An 18,326-nucleotide genomic window follows, 5' to 3' on the forward strand; every position below is an offset into this window, starting at 1 on the left:
GGGCCTATGGAATGTGCCAACTCAGCTGCCTATCTCCACCGGCGATCATATTGTCTTAGAAACCAGCGACCCTGTCAATCTCCCGCTCCCGGAGAGCAACTTGCTGGAACTTCACTGGTTTTTGCAGCGTGTTGCTGCCATGGCTGGTGGTGCAGAACCCCAAGACAAAACTTGTAAAACCGACGATGAGGATGGTGGAGATTCTGATGTATCTAGCTTGTCCATTCCACCAAAATCCACCGTGCCGATGTCGAATGGCGCCGGGTCTCCATTCCCATTGGTTCCATGACATCTCTGATGCGCTTCGCTCCCATGCTTAGCTAGTCATACGAGTATGAATGTGATGAATGTGTATATCATATTGGGCGTTTTCATATGGCGGTCGGGGGTTTGTTTGATGTTTGAGAGCCTCTACTAAGCTACAGTTTGTCCTCTGCGTGTTTCCTCCCCGTGCATATTTTATTCCCCTATTCTGTATTTTTTCCCCCGCCTCAAAGCCGTACCGGTACGATTATTTATTTGATTTTTACTGTCCTCTGATACACACTTATGCTGGGATGTTTACTTTTTTTTTTCCCCAGAAGTGGATGCACAGTTTTGGAGACTGAGCCTTTTCAAGAGTTGCTATCTGAATTCTGTTCTCTTTCATATGATGTACATGTACATACATAGAGATCTCTTCAGCGTAGCACGTCCTCATATAAGCCCTTCAAGAGGCTCCAAAGGCGCAGGCGTTGCCCACACCCCTTCTAAGATGTTAAACAAATACATACATACATACATACATACATACATACATACATATGCTGGGATGTCACTGCAGACTTTACTTCAAGTTTGATTTTACCACGCTTGATACCTCGCTTTCCGCAACAATCTTCAATCTTCTATGTTCCAATAAAAAAAAAAAAAAAAGCTAAGCTTCGCGAGGACACACAATGTTCAAGTACTAGTAGTTGAAGCCAACCGAACCCTCCAACAACCATTTCGCAGACCAAACCAAACCCTTCGCCGAGCGACAGACCCTGACCCTTTGCCTACGTCTAACTGGGGGATCCATACCGGGGCCATTTTGGCTTCTGGCAGCGGAGAGCTGGGAGGTGGGCGTGATGAGGCAACATGATGAGGTTGAAACAGAGCAATGTGATTTGAGTATTATTTTCCTCTGGCTGAAGGAAGGCAGGAAGGGAGTGAGAAAATGAAAAAAAAAAAAAAAAAAAGCTGAGACTGACTGAAAAAAAAAACACAGTTACTGAAGAATCGCCGAAAGGTTTAGCCGAATCTAATAATATAAGTTATTCTAAGTATAGGTATATCTTGAGATGGACGATTCGATTCTACATTGCTTAAAAGAAGACTGTGTACTGTATATATATACAGAATTATATTCTGAATGAGCAGAGACTGTAAAAAGTGAAAACAGACGGGGGTTCGGCTGACTCTCGTCGTTATCGGTATCATTCTCGACTCTGGCTTCTCTCTCTCTCTCTCTCTCTCTCTCTCTCTCTCTCTCTCTCTCTCTCTCTTCTTTCTCTTCAACTTTTCCTCCTAACCCATCGCACGGGTTGACTCGCATGTAAAAACACCGCCACTCACCCACCCACCCATTCACTCACGCCTCGCTTATCAGCGGCGGGAACAGCGTGCCCGTCGTTCCCTGCTTGAGATCCACCAGCGGTACCCCGTAGTCACCGTCCGCCCCGAGTCTGGCGGCGGCGAAGCTGCGCCTGCGCGCGTCCCGCGCGACCCCGAGCATGTCCAGCAGCTCGGCCGCCTTGTGCGGCATGAACGGCTGCAGCAGGATCCCCGCGATGCGGAGCGATTCTGCCGTGGTGTACAGCGCGCTGCTCAGGGTGGGGTTTTGGGGTTGCGTTTGGGGTTGCGTTTGGGAGTTCACGAGGGACCATGGCTGCATGTCGTGGAAGTATTTGTTTGTCTGCGTGGATAGAGAAAGAGTTTGTTGTTTTGTTAATACCGTTATGTACTGCGAGAAGATGCATGCAGAAAAAAAAAATAGAAAGAAAATGGGAGAATAGAATTTGCTTTCCTCACCTGGTATATGATCTCCATGATGCTGTTCAGCGCCCTGCGCGGGTCGAGCTGCTCCATCTCCGCCTTGACTCGCCCCGGCATCACCTCAAGAAGCTCATGGTGTTTGTCCCGCGCCAACCCGCCCTGCGCCGCCAGCACGACGCTGTCCCGCACGCTCCACTTCTTCCCCCGCAGTAGCCGGCTGGCCAGGTTCCCAATGCCCCACTGCAGGCCCTTCTTGTACCTCTCGACAATATACGAGTTCTCGTAGTCAGAGTCGGACGTTTGCGCGCCGTCGATCGTGAGGTAGAAGCGCATCGCGTCCACGCCGAAGCGCTCCATGGCGAAGTGCGGGTTGACCACGTTGCCCGTGGACTTGGACATTTTCTCGTGGTTGATGGTCCAGTGCCCGTGTGCCAGGATCCGGCGCGGGAGCGGGAGGCCCACCGCCATCAGGAACGCGGGCCAGTATATGCAGTGGAATCTGTTTTTCCCGGGGAGGAGAGGGGGAGTCGATTAGAATCGATTAGCTCTGAAGTTATCTTTTCTTGAAGATTGGGCCTGAGTATTGACTGTGCTTTCTTTCCGTGAATCCGCGGTTCGCGAGGAATTCCACTCACCGGAGTATATCTTTCCCAACCACCTGCACATCCGCCGGCCATATCGACTGCGCGCCGGGCGGGAACGGATATCCCGCATACGTGATGTAGTTCACCAGTGCATCCAGCCAGACGTAGATGACCTGCGACTCGTCGTATGGCACAGGGATCCCCCACTTCAGCCTGCTGGCGGGTCTCGATATTGACAGGTCTTGCAATCCCGACGTGACAGCGCTGACAATGCCGTCCATGTAGTTCCTCGGCGTGATGAAGTCGGGGTTCTTCCTGAAATGCTCGAGCAGCGGCTCCTGGAAAGCAGAGAGCCGGAAATGGTAGTTCTCCTCCGAGGCCCACTGCACTTCCTTCCCGGTTTCTATAGACGTCTGTGGCAGGCAAATACAACGTCAGCCAGGGAATAGTAATAGTCATAGTAGCGGTAACAGTAATAGTAATTGAAATAGATAGAGAAGGGTCAGGGAAACGAACAATGATTTTGCGCCCCGTGGACGGGTCTAGGGTCGGCTGGACGGCTGAGGGGGGGTAGAACGCCTCGTCGCTGACAGAATACCATCCTTCATGCTTCGACGTATAAATATAGCCGCGGTGGTTAAGCATGTCCTGCCCAGATGTCAGTATAGCCATTCCATCCCGTTGAGATTTTAGATGCGACGGGCACGCCTCATACCCAAAAGTATCGCACCGCCTCCTTGTGCTCTGCGTCCGTCGTCCGTATAAAGTGATCGTAGCCCACATTCCCCTTCCTAGCAAGATTCTTCAAATCCAAATCCTGAGCGTCAGCCCGCCCCAATTGCCATAACAGTCCATCCCCACTTCTTCGAATCACACATACCTGGAACGTTTTGCAGTTCTGGTCGCATAGCGCTTGCGGCGTCACCCCAAGTGCCGCTGCAGCTTGTTGAATCTATTCACCCGAAATATAAAGGCGTTCGTTTGTTAATGAGCCCTGTCTCTCGAAATACAATACGCCATGCACATGCCTAACCCAGTCAATCAATCAATCAATCAATCAATCATACCTTCAAGCCATGCTCATCCGTGCCCGTAAGGAGCTTCGCGTCCGTATTCCCAAGCAGAATCTGCCACCGTTTCAAAACGTCCGCGAGTATCATGGTATACAGATGGCCCACATGGGGAGCTGTGCGCAATGGGGGGGGAATCGGTTAGCATCTTTTCCAGAAACCCAGTTAGAAGTAAACAAGATAAGGAAGAGGAGGAGGAAGAATAAGATGATGAAGAAGAGGGGAAATTGCCAATCTCACCGGCATTGACGTAGAATATCGGCGTGGTAACATAAAATGGCTTCTTGTCGGGATCTCGCGACGGCGCCGTGCTGAGGCCGCGCGATTGCGATTGCGATTGTGATTGCGATTTCCGCAGAAGCGCGTTTCGACATGGCGAACATACCCAGATTCGCTCGGGCCCCCTGGCAAACCTCGCCGCTCTGGAAGCAGTGCGCAGCCCAGATTCAAGCATCGTTGTCAGAGCACCTTGTGAGCCAGGTTGCAGGATACGCAACTTCGAAAGGTTGGGGAAAATATTTTGGCCTTCAAGGGGTTGGTTTTGATTGGTTGGTTGGTCCAAGCTTCAAGATGGAACAAAACAGCCTCGGCGCGAAAAACAAAAACCAGAAAAAGAAGCAAAAAATTCTTTATTGCCATTCCAAGTCAAGTCAACTCTGCTGTTCGTTGCCTACGGCTTGATCTCTGCTGGATGCCTCTGCCTACCAGAAGCTTGCAATATTCTTATTTACCCCCTGCTCTCCCACCGATGAGTAAAATCAACTGACCGAAATCACACCCGCTTCGTCCACCATGGCGCAGGCGGCAGAGGATGCCATCAAGATATCCATCGAGGGTACGTCCCTCACAATTCCCCCAACTCCCCTCTCCAAGGACAAAGAATCAAAGAATCAAAGAATCAACGTAGCCCACCTTCCTGCATCTGACCCCCTCGAAAAAAATACAGCCGCCACAGCCTTCGTCCAATCTTTCTACCCCGCCCTGCAGTCCGCCCGAGACACCATCGCCTCCTTCTACGCCCCAACCCCAGTCCTCTCCAAACTCCTCTTCAACGGCAACATCGTTGCAGATGGCCCCTCCGTCCAGGAAATCTTCACGAACCAAATGCCCCCCACCCGCTATGACATCCAGTCCTACGATTGCCAGATCATCAATACGAATTACCCCGCGCTGCCTGCGTCGTCATCATCCGCCGTAACTGCAGCTTCGGCAGCGAGGAACATGTCCATTCTGGTCCTTGTGAATGGGTCTGTGAGGTTTGGGGTGGAGGTGGAGCCTGGTGATTCGACGAATCGGAGGTTCAGTGAGACGTTTGTTCTTGTACCGAATGCTGCCGCCGCCGCTGCTGCTGCTGCTACTGGCGGGGCCCCGAAAGAGAGGGAGCAGGAGAAACGTTGGTTGATACAGAGTCAGAATTTCAGGCTGGTTGGGTGAGTGTGGATGTGTGGATGGGAGGAGAGGTGACCTAGTTTACGGATTTCGACGGGCTTATATACTTTACGAGCTGTGGCTGCGACAAGATCTGGGGCTACCTGATCTGCGAGACGGCTTTGTGTAGTTTGTTGCGAAGTGGATACGAGAAGGGAATACAAGAGGGAAGAAGATACGGTGGGAAATATCAAGGGGCAATTTTTCCACTAGATCTTGTTGTACCCCGACAACCCTGCTGGAACCGGAATATATAACATGGAATGCCAACGTGGAATTCCAACGGGAGATGAATCAACAAAACAAAACTATGTATATATACGGCTCAACCACCAACACTATCGCGTTGAATGTCTCAAATTCGCCTTCACGCGTTCGACCAGATCATCCCTTGACGCAGTCGAACTGGGCAGGAGACCGCGCTGTGCGAAGGAAAATTGGATAAGTTAGATGGGACGCTTTACCAAAATACAAACTGCATCCAGGACTTATTTGGGGGCAATGGAGAGCAGAAATGATAGCCGAAATTGGATCTGTGCATACCGAACTCAGCCACCGTCTCAGCTCCTCTGTCGTCCAGTCTTCTGGGTCTTGGGGGGATGGATTAGCAAAGGGCGATAATACAGTTAAGTTACCCGGCATCAAAAAGAGAAAAAACAACATACTCCCTGCCGGGTCTGGTTCTGCGGGAAACATATCGCCACCCCAGATGCTCCATACTGCTGCGGCTGTTACAATGCCGGCGAATCCTGCCAATACGGTCAGCCAAGCAGCCGTGGGATGATTTATCTTGATGTTTGCATTTACCAAGGAATAGATTCTATCGAGCATTAGAAATTAGCATGTGGAGTATAATTGCATCTCATAGTATGTTTTGGGTACTAGTTAACTATACCTTTGAATTCAAAGCTTTATCTAATGGGGTAGGCATCTCGGCTGCTGTATTTCCTTGTTTCCTTGTATAGCATATATATTCATAAGGCACCAAAAGTATATCAGCTTAGCATTGCTATCGCCACCCAGCTACATAAACTCATTCCCGCATGTATATGTAGTATTATTCAAAAGGACAAACATTCCATTCCATCTCCTCAAACAGTGATGCCTGCTGTCCTTACCTAATCAGCGTATCTTCATATGCCAAGATCCGTGCACGGACCATTTGCCCGATTAGGGTTACAACAAGCCCTTATCAATCTACACCGCACAATCAGAGCAACAGCAGAGGCCAGACTGGGTTGAAGAAGCTCTGAGAGACAGACTGCCATCGCACCTCCATCTCCCATATCCAACCTCACTCACCGATTCACGCCGCCCACCATGCCTAGCGAAGTCTCAGATATCAAGCAGTTCATCGAGATCTGCCGGCGGAAGGATGCTTCATGTCAGTACCCCCTCCCCTCCCCTAAGAAAAGACATTTTCAATCCCGCGCAGACCAAAGCTGGACCTGTACAGTGTACAGTGACAGCGTCACTTTCAAAGAGTGAAAAAAATATGCGATGAGATGTGTTTAGAAACTGGAACGAATGATGCAACTTTTCATATCCATTTGCTGACTTGAATCTTTGCCTGCTTTGAATACATATAGCTGCCCGTATCAAGCGCAACCGCAAGACTTCCCAGATCAAGTTCAAGGTCCGGTGCCAACGATTCCTCTACACCCTCGTCCTAAAGGATTCCGACAAGGCAGACAAGCTCAAGCAGAGTCTACCGCCCTGTACGTCCCTGTTTCCCCTTTGCCACTTTTCCTTCTTGAAAAAAAATTTTTTTTTTTTGGTTCTTCGCGGGGAGGTCTATGGGCAATGGAGCGTTTGGTATTTGATGGGAGGGCCATATTTCGAGAATGCCGGAACTAACATGTGTCCGAAATGACGATATAGCTCTCAAAATCGCGGATGTCTCCAAGGGAAGCAAGAAGTCCACCTAGACGGATGGTTTTTGGGGTTTAATGAAACGGGAGGGGGGTGGTGTTTGGGGAGGGTGTCTAAATAAAAATAATATTTAACCAAAAAAAAAAAAATGAAGAAAAAATGAATAACAAACATTTTGTCGGACATATGACTGGTTTAACTCAACTGGAAATAGATACACTACGATTGAAACTGTGAAGCTATAGCTCATTTTCATTCTTGCCGAAGGGACGCGGATTATCGGATGGAATGGAGAAAACAACCCCCTTTTCCCGTGGATATTCAACAGGGCAAATATCAACGGGAGCAAGGGTGCTAGCATGCCTCCTACTTTCTTTCTTCGTGTTGATATAATGGCAAAGCTCGTGTTGAAGCGTTCCAGCCACTACTTAAGTACTCTCTTCTTGGGGACCTGATGTAGTCAATGGCTTCTGTGTTCTTTCGAATGAATGATAGACTCCAGAGCTCGATAGCTTTGGCAATAGTCTTTTTGTCCTTTCCATATACCTCTTAATTTTGATTTCCTTTACTTCCTCTGTTTATGAATTCGTGGACCACGATATCTCGGGAGAACCCTCACGAAACTAACCCCTAATTGCTTCATCCCCGTTCATAGCCCACCCTCCATATACTCCTCCACCCCACATCTTCTCAACAACTGCCCTCCCTCATCCCCACCCAATCCTCCCCTCCTTAACTCCACCTCCCCAAACACATTCGGCTCATCAGACACCTTCGTAAACCCCAAACTCAGAAACAACCCCAGACTGCGCGCATTACCCGCGCCAATCTTAGCAGACAGATATGCTAGTTTCCCCTCTCCCACTACCACTGTTCCTAGTTTTGTCTCGTCCCGTCTCCCGTTATCGTTAGCAACAGCGCCCCCAGCAGCAGACGATAACGAAGAAACAAATCCCTTCATAATTTCCACCTCATGGTCCGCAATATACTTCAAAAAACATACCACGTCCAGCCCTCCCATACCCCTTACCCTGCTTCGCTTTCTCTGCTATCATAAGTTCTATTTCACGACGACTCTGCGCTGCTACCAGCAGCAGGGAGATGGCCATTACCACATTCTTCATCGTTCGCATCTAGATCTTAGAAACAAAATTCACGTCTCCAGCATTGCTGCTGAGGCATCGATACGTGGATCAGTCAGCGGTGCCGTAGCTCGCAACCTCTGCTGGTTGGCTGGCGTTTTACATCCTCTGCAGCTGCAGCAAACACCAGCCACAGCCCCAGCTGGTAACGATGGTGAAGAAGAAGAAGAAGATGATGATGATTGTAGCGTTTGACGAAGCGGTAAACAGATTATAAATGTTAATTTATCCGCATCGGTGCGCCAGCTGGTTTGCATGGCGTATTCCTCCTCGAGGCTTAATGGTTCGGAAGCGGTGGCTTGTTGGATCTCCTATGTGTTTGATATTATCATTTGTTATCATCATCATCATCATCATCATCATCATCATCATCATCATCATCATCATCATCATCATCATCATCATTACTATCATTATTAAGTTTTTGCTAATGATAATTACAATATGTAAATATATATAGACCTACGGGGTCTTTCATCCACTCATGGTACTGCGGCACATGGTGCTTGCAGTATGGGACGAGCAGGACACGGGAGGACGAGAGTGCTGTAAGTTTGTGTCAGTTAGCTCATATCCAGATCTGGATTTGTGTAGCTATGTTTTTTGTGGGATGGGTATAGAAATAGATGATGATTGCAAGGTGGGATTGGCATTTCTTCAACATCGACACGAACAATGATATAATAAGGAATTAACAATTAACATGTTGCATGTCTGAGTTGGCTGAGCGAGCTCGGTTTGTTGGCGGCAAGCATGGTATTTATTTATCCATGGAAGTATTATGTTGCATTCATTACATACCGGTCTTTTCGTTGATGAGCATAGTTCAATTGCCAATTCGTTACGGAATAGATCAAGGCTCTTTTCAAACTCGAAGTGTCCTTGTGTGATATGTACGGTATGTGTTGTGGCTTATGAGGGCGAAAACGGGGAATGAAGCGGGATGGGGTAATGATTGAGATTGATTTTTATATAATTCTAATATGATGGCGGGGATTTATTGCTTCTTCTCTCCCGTTCCTTTGTGCAGAGTGATATCTAGAACATGAACAAAAAGCGGGAAGAGTGCGTTATTCAAGATGGTGTTAACTTCATGGACTGGGAGCTTACCAAGATAGGAAATTAGGGTCTCCATCCGAGAGGCAATTTGGTTAAATCAGTGCGAAAGTACAAGTCATCGCAAATTTGAATAACATGATAAAATGATTTTCTGATTGCCGAGAGAGGAAGTTCTAATGTGCTTCGCTATATCTATTTGTTTATGGTGATTATGTCGTTCTGCAATCATAATGAGGCTACTATGCCGACGTCTCAGTGTTTTCTTTAAGCATGGAGGCAGCAATATACCCTCCCTCCAACAGCTAGCCGTGATACATAAGACGTGCGTGAATAATTCCCAACAAATTATTAATCATGGACTATAAGAAAAGAAGTGCACGCCCTACTCCATTTTCATCTCGCTATCGCCATTCGCCTCAAGGTTCTCCTTCTCAAAGGTACCAAACTTCACAACTTCCACTTCCAGCGTTTCCGCATCAACGAGCACGATCTCGCCCGTCTGGCTGAACTTCGGAAGCGCTATTACGCGCACGCGGGTGCCTTGCTCCTCGCCATTATCTTCTGAAGATAAGGTAGTGGAAGCTTCGACAATTCCCGTTCGGAAACTTGGTTGGTTCCCTGCAAAGAAAACGTGCGGACAGGATTGGAGAGTAAATGGGTCGTGAGTTTGATAAGGGTAGCACCCTGAACAAAGAAAAAGAAGGTTAATGGGGGCATCTTGTAGGGGATACAAAGCAAAACGTCGAGGATAACGGGGGGCGGGGAGAAAGAGAACAAAACAACAAAAAAAAAAAAAAAAAAACTTACATAACGTATCCGGAGCAGTGGGCACAGCACACCGCCATCTTAGCATTGCTTCCATTAGTCGTAATCGCGCCTCGCCGTCCTTGTCACTTTCACTGCCCTGAAGAGTATCCCCTTCCACTTCCAAATCTATGTAGCGAAGCACATCGTCAACATTCTGACCACTGCAGCCCCAAAACCGCCAGCCTTCCACATCGCCTTCCCAGGGGTTCGTCACGTTATCTAGCCAACCCGGTTCCGCGGCGGGCTCAGCCGCTCCCGGGCGCGCTGCAGAGCAATAGGCTTTTGAACGCGGAAACATGGCCCTGTGGATTTCCTGCTGGGGCAATGAGAAATTCGCAGGATCGGTTTCGCCGGGCATGAGGGTTATGGGAATACTAGGGAGGATCTCGGCAAGGAATGTATCGAAATGATTGATGGGCGAAGCGTTGTAAGCTGTGGCATCGTAGCCATACTTTTTAGGAGCGTGGCGCTTTTTCGCCAGCGCGGGATCAGCATTCTCGGCTTCGGATTGAGAGATGATCATGCTGCTTCCGAGGGAATTCCCAGCAATTATGAGGCGGGTTATCTGGGATGAAGATGAGGGGGTATTGTTGTTGTGTGTTTGAGTGGGAAACTCGTTATATCCGAGTAGGTACTCCGTTAAGAGGGATAGGGCCACTGTATCTCCAGACGTGCCGGTGATGTTAAGACCGCTGACTAGAGCTATCTTTTTTCTTCTTCCTTCAATGCTGTCACTGCTTGCTTCGAGGGAGCTGTGCTTCCGCTTCGCAGACTCTTGAGGAACAGATGACCTCTCCCAGCGCTCGGGTTGAGGTGGTAGATCAGGTACCTTAATATCGATCACCTCAAAATCGCCATTGGCGTTCTCCGTGCCGAGGACCGCAACTATTGCCCCGGTGACGAGAAGAGACGATTGAAGTAAAGTTCCGGTCAGCTGCAAACGGCCAGACTCATCTTCTAGCATTGTCTTAGTCAATGCTTGATTTGAAGGGTCAACATATGTTCTTCGAACGGGCGGAGCGGCAGTCCAATGCTGATGATATCGTTAGATTGAATTAAAGCGGGAGGCATACGAATGATAAAATTAATAAATAAATAAATACGAGGTTCCAAATATCGACTGGCTTACTTCTTTTGAGATGTCGTCTAAAATGTTAGGTTTCAGTGGAAGATCCATATAGATCGTGCCAGCGACCCAACACAGTTCGCCTTGCCGTACGTCAAGTACTCTGTCTACTCGCTTTGCATACTCTCCCGCAATCTGTCGTAAGAAGCCAACTTAGTACACTGAAATAGAACGGTGAGAAACACTCCAGTTCGTAACCTATGATAACGTGCCTGAAGCATTCAATTCCACCCGAACAAAAGGCCAAAGTCCTGATTAGATGAAGAAAATAACATTTACATACATTAAACCCTTCCCATGCCGCGACTGCGATTTCAGAAACGGTAGGTTTCAATCTCGCCAACCGCAAAAAATAAATATCAGCATACTGCTGCTGATAGTGCCTCATTTCACCCCTTGGCAAGACGAAGGTAGAAAGCGGTGAGTATGCCGAAGGCTGCCGATACACCGGCGCAAACTCCTCATCATCACTGGCACGGATCAAGTGTCAGCTTGTAAACCATTTAACAGTATCTACCACCTCCGGCATGCTACGCAATGGGAAGGGGGGAATTTTTATGTTGGGAGGGATGCCGCATACCCTGGAGGGCGGAGGAATTGCTCCGCGGGATCGTCCAAGGCCATCTTTGTCAATCTGCGAGAAGACCTCTTGGGCTATGGACGAGTGGCCAAGAGAGGAAGTGTGCACATTATTTTCTCAACAACGGAACGTCAAGATCTGCCGTCCTTAATCATGCAGATTCGGCATCGCCAGAGATGAAAAGCGACGCGACGACTTGCCATCAACGCGTTTTTGCGAACGAATTAACACGTGAGTGAGAGTAAAGTGACATGTGACTTATCCGATAAGCGCGCAGCTCTCGGGAATTGGCGGCAAGTCCACCAATAAAATCCAGAATCCATGGACAGCGGCACCCTCAAGCAGCAATGCCGCTTTCAGTGTTCAATGGAGTTCGCAACATTCTGTGTCTGCAACTGCGCAATGTATGCCATGCTAGATGATAGGGAGGTTGATCCGGCTATGAACCCAATAATACTTCCCGCCAGGGTTAATAGTAATACTATTACTAACTACTGGCAATTATGGCGTGACAGATTGCTACAAGCAAACCAGCAGGAGAGAATCCAATCCTCGATTTCATTATTCTAGCAAGACGCAGCACGCCATGGACGCTATATTATATTGTTCTTGGTACTAGTATTTACGCTGCGTTAAGGGAGAAATTTATTTTTAGTGCTTAGCCGATCCAGACTCCTTTGCCGAGATTCCATCGGATTTGCGAGTGGACAACTAAACTTAGCACGGCAGCATTCGTCGGGCACCACGTAAGCCGTCCGGAATTATTCATTATATCCAGAATCACACAGAATGGAGGGACTTGGGCCACCACCTCTAGCGTGACCAAGTTCATCAAGGAGGGACAATCCTCAATAAACAATGGAATATGCGCAGACTGACGAGTAGCCGGCAGCTGTTCCTCTGCTCTGCTTGCCAGTCGAGGTCCGGCAATCGGTACATGGAGATGCCGCTGAGCCGCCTTCCTGAGCCGCGCAATCCTGGCCCCGGCCCCGGCTAACCACGATAAACGCCGCTGCCGTAGCGGTTTAGCTGTCCACAACACGTTGACACCAAGATGTGACTGCTAGGACAATTCAATGGCGTGGAAATCTCTTTGACAAACATTTCCACACCCTTTCGCGCTGAGCGATACCATCTTCTGGTGAATGGAAACTACTTGCGGTGTGCTGTTCAATCCGTGCTGACTGTGCTCCTGATACACGGTATGCGATCCATGCTGATAAAGTGATCCCTGCCGACCGTCTGATGTATCCCTGAAACAGCTCCTCTCCTCCACCCATGGCAGCGCTAGAATGCTGGTAGTCATCAACCTGTCGCTCTTCACCATCTGTCTCTTCAACCTCCTCACCCTCACCACAGCTCTACCGACCGGACAGCAACAATTTGACTCAATCAGCACCATTGGACGTCCAAAGGGCCACGACCAACCACAGCTCTACCGACCGGACAGCAACAATTTGACTCAATCAGCACCATTGGACGTCCAAAGGGCCACGACCAACGGAGTCTACCTGGTTCGCTTGTGACGGCTCCTGAAGGGGCAGTTGGAGAGCACCCCTCACCGGCTTCCGGGGGAGAAGGACACATTGAGAGGTTGTGATTTTTCTTTTCGTTAACTCTTTTTACTCTACCGTGTTTCTTTGTGTCATCGCTGCTTTCCAGTCTTTGCTATGAGTTTTCCCATGTTTTATTTTTTTAATTTTTTTTATCTCTTATGCCTTATGGATTAACATGGCGAATCAGTGATGGCGTCAAAGGCAATGACGTCTCTATGAAATAGTATAGGTAGTATGTAGGCTTGCTCTCTGGTCAAGTTGTGGATAGGCCAGGGCTACAATGGACGTGATCTCTAGCATTGAGCCGTCATGAGCTTCTCGTTAGCAACCAACTCTTCCAGTGCGACATGTCGTCGAAAAGAAACAAAACAAGAGGTGTTTTTGCCGCGGCCGCATGAGGCCATGTATCGGGTGATCAAAGGGAGCCCACGTTCCAAACAATTGGGAGTAGTTTCGGCCATCCTTTCTAGAATTTCGTTATCGATTACTAGGTTAATCTGTTTTATAAACGAAATTTTGGTTTGGGTGACATTTCATGTCGCCATTGAACAAGGGACAAACAAAACAACAGTAGTCTGAAGTCTATACCAGCAACAGATCCAAGAAGGTTTCATGTACACAATGAATTATGATCCATCATCCAGAACCGTTGGTGGAAGCAAGTTGACCAGTCCCTGATCGTCAACCAGCAGAATTTAGTTTCAAGGCAGTTGAAGCTAATTAGAGTTTCAACATTTTCAACCTCCAACACCACCCCTAGAGCCTACAATTTGATAAAGGATGTTGTTGATAGTATTCCCGGATTTGATGCAACGGAGGAGAGACATTTTCCGTCAACTCACTTAACTTCAGCTATTGCTGCCGAAAGGGCAGATAGCGTATCAGTGCAGTAAGCTGCAACTAAAATCACTCGAGCTATAGTTTGTCTATCCAGCAAGACGAAATATTCATTGAATGGACTGAATAACATGGCCAACTCGCCATACTCCTTTGAAAAATGGCGCCAACACGTCGCAACAGACCCGTTGGAGGGACACGAGATATCCTCCCTCAACGACTCGGCAAGCGCAGATTCAGCGGAGCCATCCTTCTGCACAGGAACAGGGTTGAGTATCCTGAGCGACTACATCTGTCCAGATATTGAGACAGCGGAGCGGGAGGTCGTCTTCGTGACCTGTTTCTGGGCTACCATGTCGAAATCTCGACTACGACTATGCGACGCCCTCCGTGCCCTGTCCGAAAAGGTCGTCAAGAAACGAGCAGACGCCCCCACGCACACTACCATTGAAAACATCAAAGTCTACATCTGTCTTTCGTCCGTCTCTCTTTTGCAGAAACTACGACACATCAAATCAAAAGATGGATACGTCTACGACCCGACGGAGTGGAACGAGAAGCTCAAGCTTCCCGCCCCGGATGAAATCCCTGGACTAGATTTAACCGTCAAATCCATCTTCATTCGGCCGTTCTCCGTCATGCATCCGAAATTCGTCATTGTCGATCGTAAATTCGTCTGGGTACCCAGTTGCAACGTCAGTTGGGAGTCATGGTACGAAGGCGCTTTTCGCCTGAAGGGCAGCATCGTTGAGAAATTCCATAAATTCTGGGCTGAGGTCTGGAACCCCGAGATGCTGCGGCTACATAGAGTGGCCGGAGATGTAGCATTTCCGGCTACGGCTGATGTGAATCTCCCACCACTCAAGGACCCATCAATGAAACTCCCAGGCCGACTCTTAAAATCGTTCGCCAACATCCCCGTGAACCGGGAGATACAGACACTTTTCCTACCGTCATCGCACCATCAAAACCCGGCGTTCCGGCCGGGTATGTGCCGCGCGCCAAAGTCAGAGCCACGTACGCCGCTGAATGCGTTCACCAAGTTCCTGTTTGCGAATGCGGAACGCAACATATACATCACCACGCCAAACATTACCGCGAAGCCTGTGATCCAGGGGTTGGTGAGAGCGCTGGAACGGGGCATCAATGTCACCGTTATTACGAACACGAACTTAATGGTGATGGAGCAGCTAGCCACGTCAGGGACGACCACAGGGTGCTGCATAAAATCACTGAGCAAGCTACATAAACGCGTGTTGGGTGCATGGGCGGCAAAGGCAACAGACGGCGGGGAAGGAAGCCCGGATGTGAAGAAGCCGGGGAAACTGTCCATTAGGGAGTGGAGGGCCGCGAGGAAAGGACGGGATATTAGCAGCGAAACCGCATTTGCCAAATCGCATTTGAAGCTCACGATTGTCGATGAGAAGGTGGTTCTCTTTGGCAGTGGAAATATGGATCGTGCCAGCTGGTTTACGAGCCAGGAGGTTGGGGTTGCGCTATACTCGGCAGAAGTGGCGAAGGAGATTCTCCACGGGGTGCTGCTGAAGGATATTGAGAAATATACTAGAACTGTTTACGAGTCATGAGAAGCTTGAGCTCGAAAGGGATGAACTTTGTTTTAGTTTTTACGGAATTTTTGTGCGCATGTCAATGGCGTTCCTCCTTGTTGGGATTCGGCTTGTTTTTGATTGTTTTTGATGGCGGGACAAGGTAAAGCCATGTTTAATATGTAATTAGAATTGTTGAATTGCCGTGAATTTTGCTGGGTTCTAGTATCTCTGTTTTATTCTATCCACGATGTTGTTGTTCCATTAGAAGCAATCTCCAAAGGTGAAATTCTCAACACAAACCAACATAAGAGAATTGTTTCTGTGGACTTGCAAAACAAACAGTATTTGAGATATCGGCTTTCAAAACAGCCTATACTATGCGCTCACTCCACCAAGAACTTCAATTTCGCGGACTGTTCTTCCTACATTGTGACGACGTCGCTTATAGAAATCGGCCGAGGGTCGTAGTTCAGATGATTTCCGCTGTCCTCATTTATTCCCCGCGTCTCAATGAACGAGTTTGTTCGCTTTTCGAGATATCCATACTACATTTGAAGAATTGAAGCGGTGGTTTTTCCTTTGCGCGGATGCTCCCACTAGTTGGGCTCCAACAATGCCTTTACTCCTTGAAATTTTTAGGGATAGCTACAACTTTGCAGCCTCTTTCCCCTTCCCCCCTCAATTTTCTTTCTCTTTGTTCAAGCTAAAACCAGAACATGCTTCATATGGAACCAGGAAGCTAACGAACTTAGCCTCGGTGCAAAATAGCTTTAAATCCCAGGTGAACGTTGAACCGCGGTCCAACAACTCCTCAATACTGTGGGGAAGCCCAAGCGACTGGGGAGGAGAAGAGCCAAAACACCCGGGCAAAGGAGAGACAGATAAAGAAAACATAAGAAGAACAGCAATGTCCAACATTGCAATTGCTATCTCATTAATCTGATAATAAAACCCCTTGGTATTTCGGAATCGGGACGAAAGTCAGCAGCTATATATAGCCATTGAAAGCTCCGCCTCCGAGTGCTCTTCATTTTATATTCCCATTGATTTCCCGATTGATAAAAACTGCGAGCTCCCACGTACAACCGAGCCCTCCAAATAATAGATATATCTGAAAGCTTGACAACTTAAACCCCCCCCTCCCCTCTGGAAACTGTCTCCTCTCACCACATATTTACCATGTCTCAAATAACCACTCCGCTCACAAGCCTCCTCGGCATCCAACACCCCATACTCTTGGCCGGTATGGCCCGGACATCAGGCGGTCCCCTTGCCGCCGCAGTCTCCAATGCAGGAGGCCTGGGCACTGTCGGCGGACTGGGCTACACCCCTGACCAGCTCGACGAGATGCTCACAGAGTTAAAATCATACCTGAAAAGCCCCGACCTGCCCTTCGGCGTTGACCTCGCGCTGCCTAAGGTCGGCGAGGGCGCCCGCAAGACGAACCACGACTACACGCACGGGAAACTCGATGAGCTCATTGAGGTGACCATTAAACATGGGGCGAAGCTGTTTGTCTCTGCCGTCGGCGTGCCGCCGGCACACACTATCAAGCGACTGCACGAGGCGGGCATCTTGGTTATGAACATGGTCGGCGCGCCCAAGCATGCGGAGAAGGCGCTAGCGGCCGGGGTGGATATTGTGTGCGCGCAGGGCGGTGAGGGCGGTGGGCATACCGGAGATGTGCCTTTCTCCGTCCTGATCCCTGCGGTCGTGGACGTAGCGCGCAAGTACAAGAGCCCGCTGACTGGGCAGCCCGCGCTGGTTGTTGCTGCTGGCGGCGTCAGTGACGGGCGCAGTCTGGCTGCGTCGCTGATGCTGGGTGCTTCCGGGGTGTGGGTTGGTACGCGCTTTGTGGCGTCGGAGGAGAGCGGGGCCAGCCGGATGCATAAGGAGGCGGTAGTGGATGCTGGGTTTGGCGATACGGTTACCACGCTTGTTGTGTCTGGGCGGCCACTGCGGGTGTTGCCGAATGACTATATAAAGGCGTGGCATGCGCAGCCGGAGGAAATCAAGAGGCTCACGGATGCGGGGGTGGTGCCTATTATGAAAGACTTTGACGAGGGGAAGGATGTTGATATTCCGTTTTTGATGGGGCATGTTGCAGCTGTTGTGAAGGATATTAAGCCTGCAGGGCAGATTGTGGAGGAAATGGTTAAGGAGGCGGTGCATATGTTGAAGGTAGGGCATGGATACTTGAAGGAGGGAAGTAAGTTGTGATTGCCATCTGCGGTTTACGATTTGGTATGTAGTCCCGGTTTTTTTTGACACTGTATATAAAATATTTTTAGTCTTGTTTGTGTCAGTTTAATTACGAGGGAAAGAGGTTCATTCTTTCATCAGATTATCTAGAGAGGTATGGCTGACGGAGGAGACATGCTCGGCGACCAGGATGCTTGATATGCTGTCTACTTTGCCAGGAATTCAAAGCAATATCCGACTCGAGCTAGATTCTTCGAAGATAATGCCATATACACGCCTTGGATTTTAAACCAAAGCTGCTGACATTTTGGCCATCGCTAAATATATCGTTGGCAGGAATCATTGAAAATTTCTCATCTATACCGTGTATCTGACATGGTCGTAGTACACGAAAGTGGCATTGAATAAATATGGGGAGGAAACAGGAACAAACAGCCGACAAGACGCAACTCTAACAAGTAAAAGAAACAGAAGCAAAGGCAGTACAGAGATGAGGC

The 18,326-nt window shown here is 48.8% G+C and overlaps 9 protein-coding genes across 9 annotated transcripts; 4 read left to right on the top strand and 5 right to left on the bottom strand.

Moving 5' to 3' along the window:
- Positions 1-1,612: 1,612 nt before the first annotated feature.
- Positions 1,613-2,373, bottom strand: HCBG_00124 (methionine-tRNA synthetase; the record flags this gene model as incomplete). The annotated part of the gene is made up of 2 exons (XM_045427174.1): positions 1,613-1,936; positions 2,053-2,373. 2 exons carry the CDS (start codon positions 2,371-2,373, stop codon positions 1,613-1,615), a joined length of 645 nt encoding a protein of 214 aa, XP_045291149.1.
- Positions 2,374-2,647: 274 nt separating this feature from the next.
- On the bottom strand, positions 2,648-4,124 carry HCBG_00125 (methionine-tRNA synthetase; the record flags this gene model as incomplete). The annotated part of the gene is made up of 5 exons (XM_045427175.1): positions 2,648-3,013; positions 3,117-3,248; positions 3,316-3,552; positions 3,668-3,786; positions 3,911-4,124. The coding sequence occupies 5 exons, from the start codon at positions 4,122-4,124 to the stop codon at positions 2,648-2,650; spliced, it is 1,068 nt and encodes a 355-aa protein (XP_045291150.1).
- Positions 4,125-4,462: 338 nt separating this feature from the next.
- HCBG_00126 (nuclear transport factor 2 domain-containing protein) lies at positions 4,463-5,882 on the top strand (the record flags this gene model as incomplete). Its single annotated transcript, XM_045427176.1, has 3 exons — positions 4,463-5,100; positions 5,482-5,543; positions 5,584-5,882. 3 exons carry the CDS (start codon positions 4,463-4,465, stop codon positions 5,880-5,882), a joined length of 999 nt encoding a protein of 332 aa, XP_045291151.1.
- Positions 5,883-6,340: 458 nt separating this feature from the next.
- Positions 6,341-7,119, top strand: HCBG_00127 (60S ribosomal protein L38; the record flags this gene model as incomplete). The annotated part of the gene is made up of 3 exons (XM_045427177.1): positions 6,341-6,482; positions 6,688-6,816; positions 6,980-7,119. 3 exons carry the CDS (start codon positions 6,419-6,421, stop codon positions 7,024-7,026), a joined length of 240 nt encoding a protein of 79 aa, XP_045291152.1.
- A 500-nt stretch (positions 7,120-7,619) lies between these two features.
- On the bottom strand, positions 7,620-8,079 carry HCBG_00128 (uncharacterized protein; the record flags this gene model as incomplete). The annotated part of the gene is made up of 2 exons (XM_045427178.1): positions 7,620-7,846; positions 7,974-8,079. The coding sequence occupies 2 exons, from the start codon at positions 8,077-8,079 to the stop codon at positions 7,620-7,622; spliced, it is 333 nt and encodes a 110-aa protein (XP_045291153.1).
- A 1,194-nt stretch (positions 8,080-9,273) lies between these two features.
- On the bottom strand, positions 9,274-11,850 carry HCBG_00129 (DNA-directed DNA polymerase delta subunit POL31; the record flags this gene model as incomplete). The annotated part of the gene is made up of 5 exons (XM_045427179.1): positions 9,274-9,855; positions 9,979-11,011; positions 11,108-11,239; positions 11,388-11,574; positions 11,685-11,850. 5 exons carry the CDS (start codon positions 11,726-11,728, stop codon positions 9,554-9,556), a joined length of 1,698 nt encoding a protein of 565 aa, XP_045291154.1.
- A 682-nt stretch (positions 11,851-12,532) lies between these two features.
- Positions 12,533-12,964, bottom strand: HCBG_00130 (uncharacterized protein; the record flags this gene model as incomplete). Its single annotated transcript, XM_045427180.1, has 2 exons — positions 12,533-12,696; positions 12,787-12,964. 2 exons carry the CDS (start codon positions 12,962-12,964, stop codon positions 12,533-12,535), a joined length of 342 nt encoding a protein of 113 aa, XP_045291155.1.
- Positions 12,965-14,174: 1,210 nt separating this feature from the next.
- HCBG_00131 (uncharacterized protein) lies at positions 14,175-15,663 on the top strand (the record flags this gene model as incomplete). Its single annotated transcript, XM_045427181.1, has 1 exon — positions 14,175-15,663. One exon carries the CDS (start codon positions 14,209-14,211, stop codon positions 15,661-15,663), a length of 1,455 nt encoding a protein of 484 aa, XP_045291156.1.
- A 1,143-nt stretch (positions 15,664-16,806) lies between these two features.
- On the top strand, positions 16,807-17,965 carry HCBG_00132 (2-nitropropane dioxygenase; the record flags this gene model as incomplete). The annotated part of the gene is made up of 1 exon (XM_045427182.1): positions 16,807-17,965. The coding sequence occupies one exon, from the start codon at positions 16,807-16,809 to the stop codon at positions 17,845-17,847; it is 1,041 nt and encodes a 346-aa protein (XP_045291157.1).
- Positions 17,966-18,326: the final 361 nt, after the last annotated feature.

Source organism: Histoplasma capsulatum, assembly GCF_000150115.1.
Source record: "Histoplasma capsulatum G186AR genomic scaffold supercont2.1, whole genome shotgun sequence".
NCBI lineage: Eukaryota > Fungi > Ascomycota > Eurotiomycetes > Onygenales > Ajellomycetaceae > Histoplasma > Histoplasma capsulatum.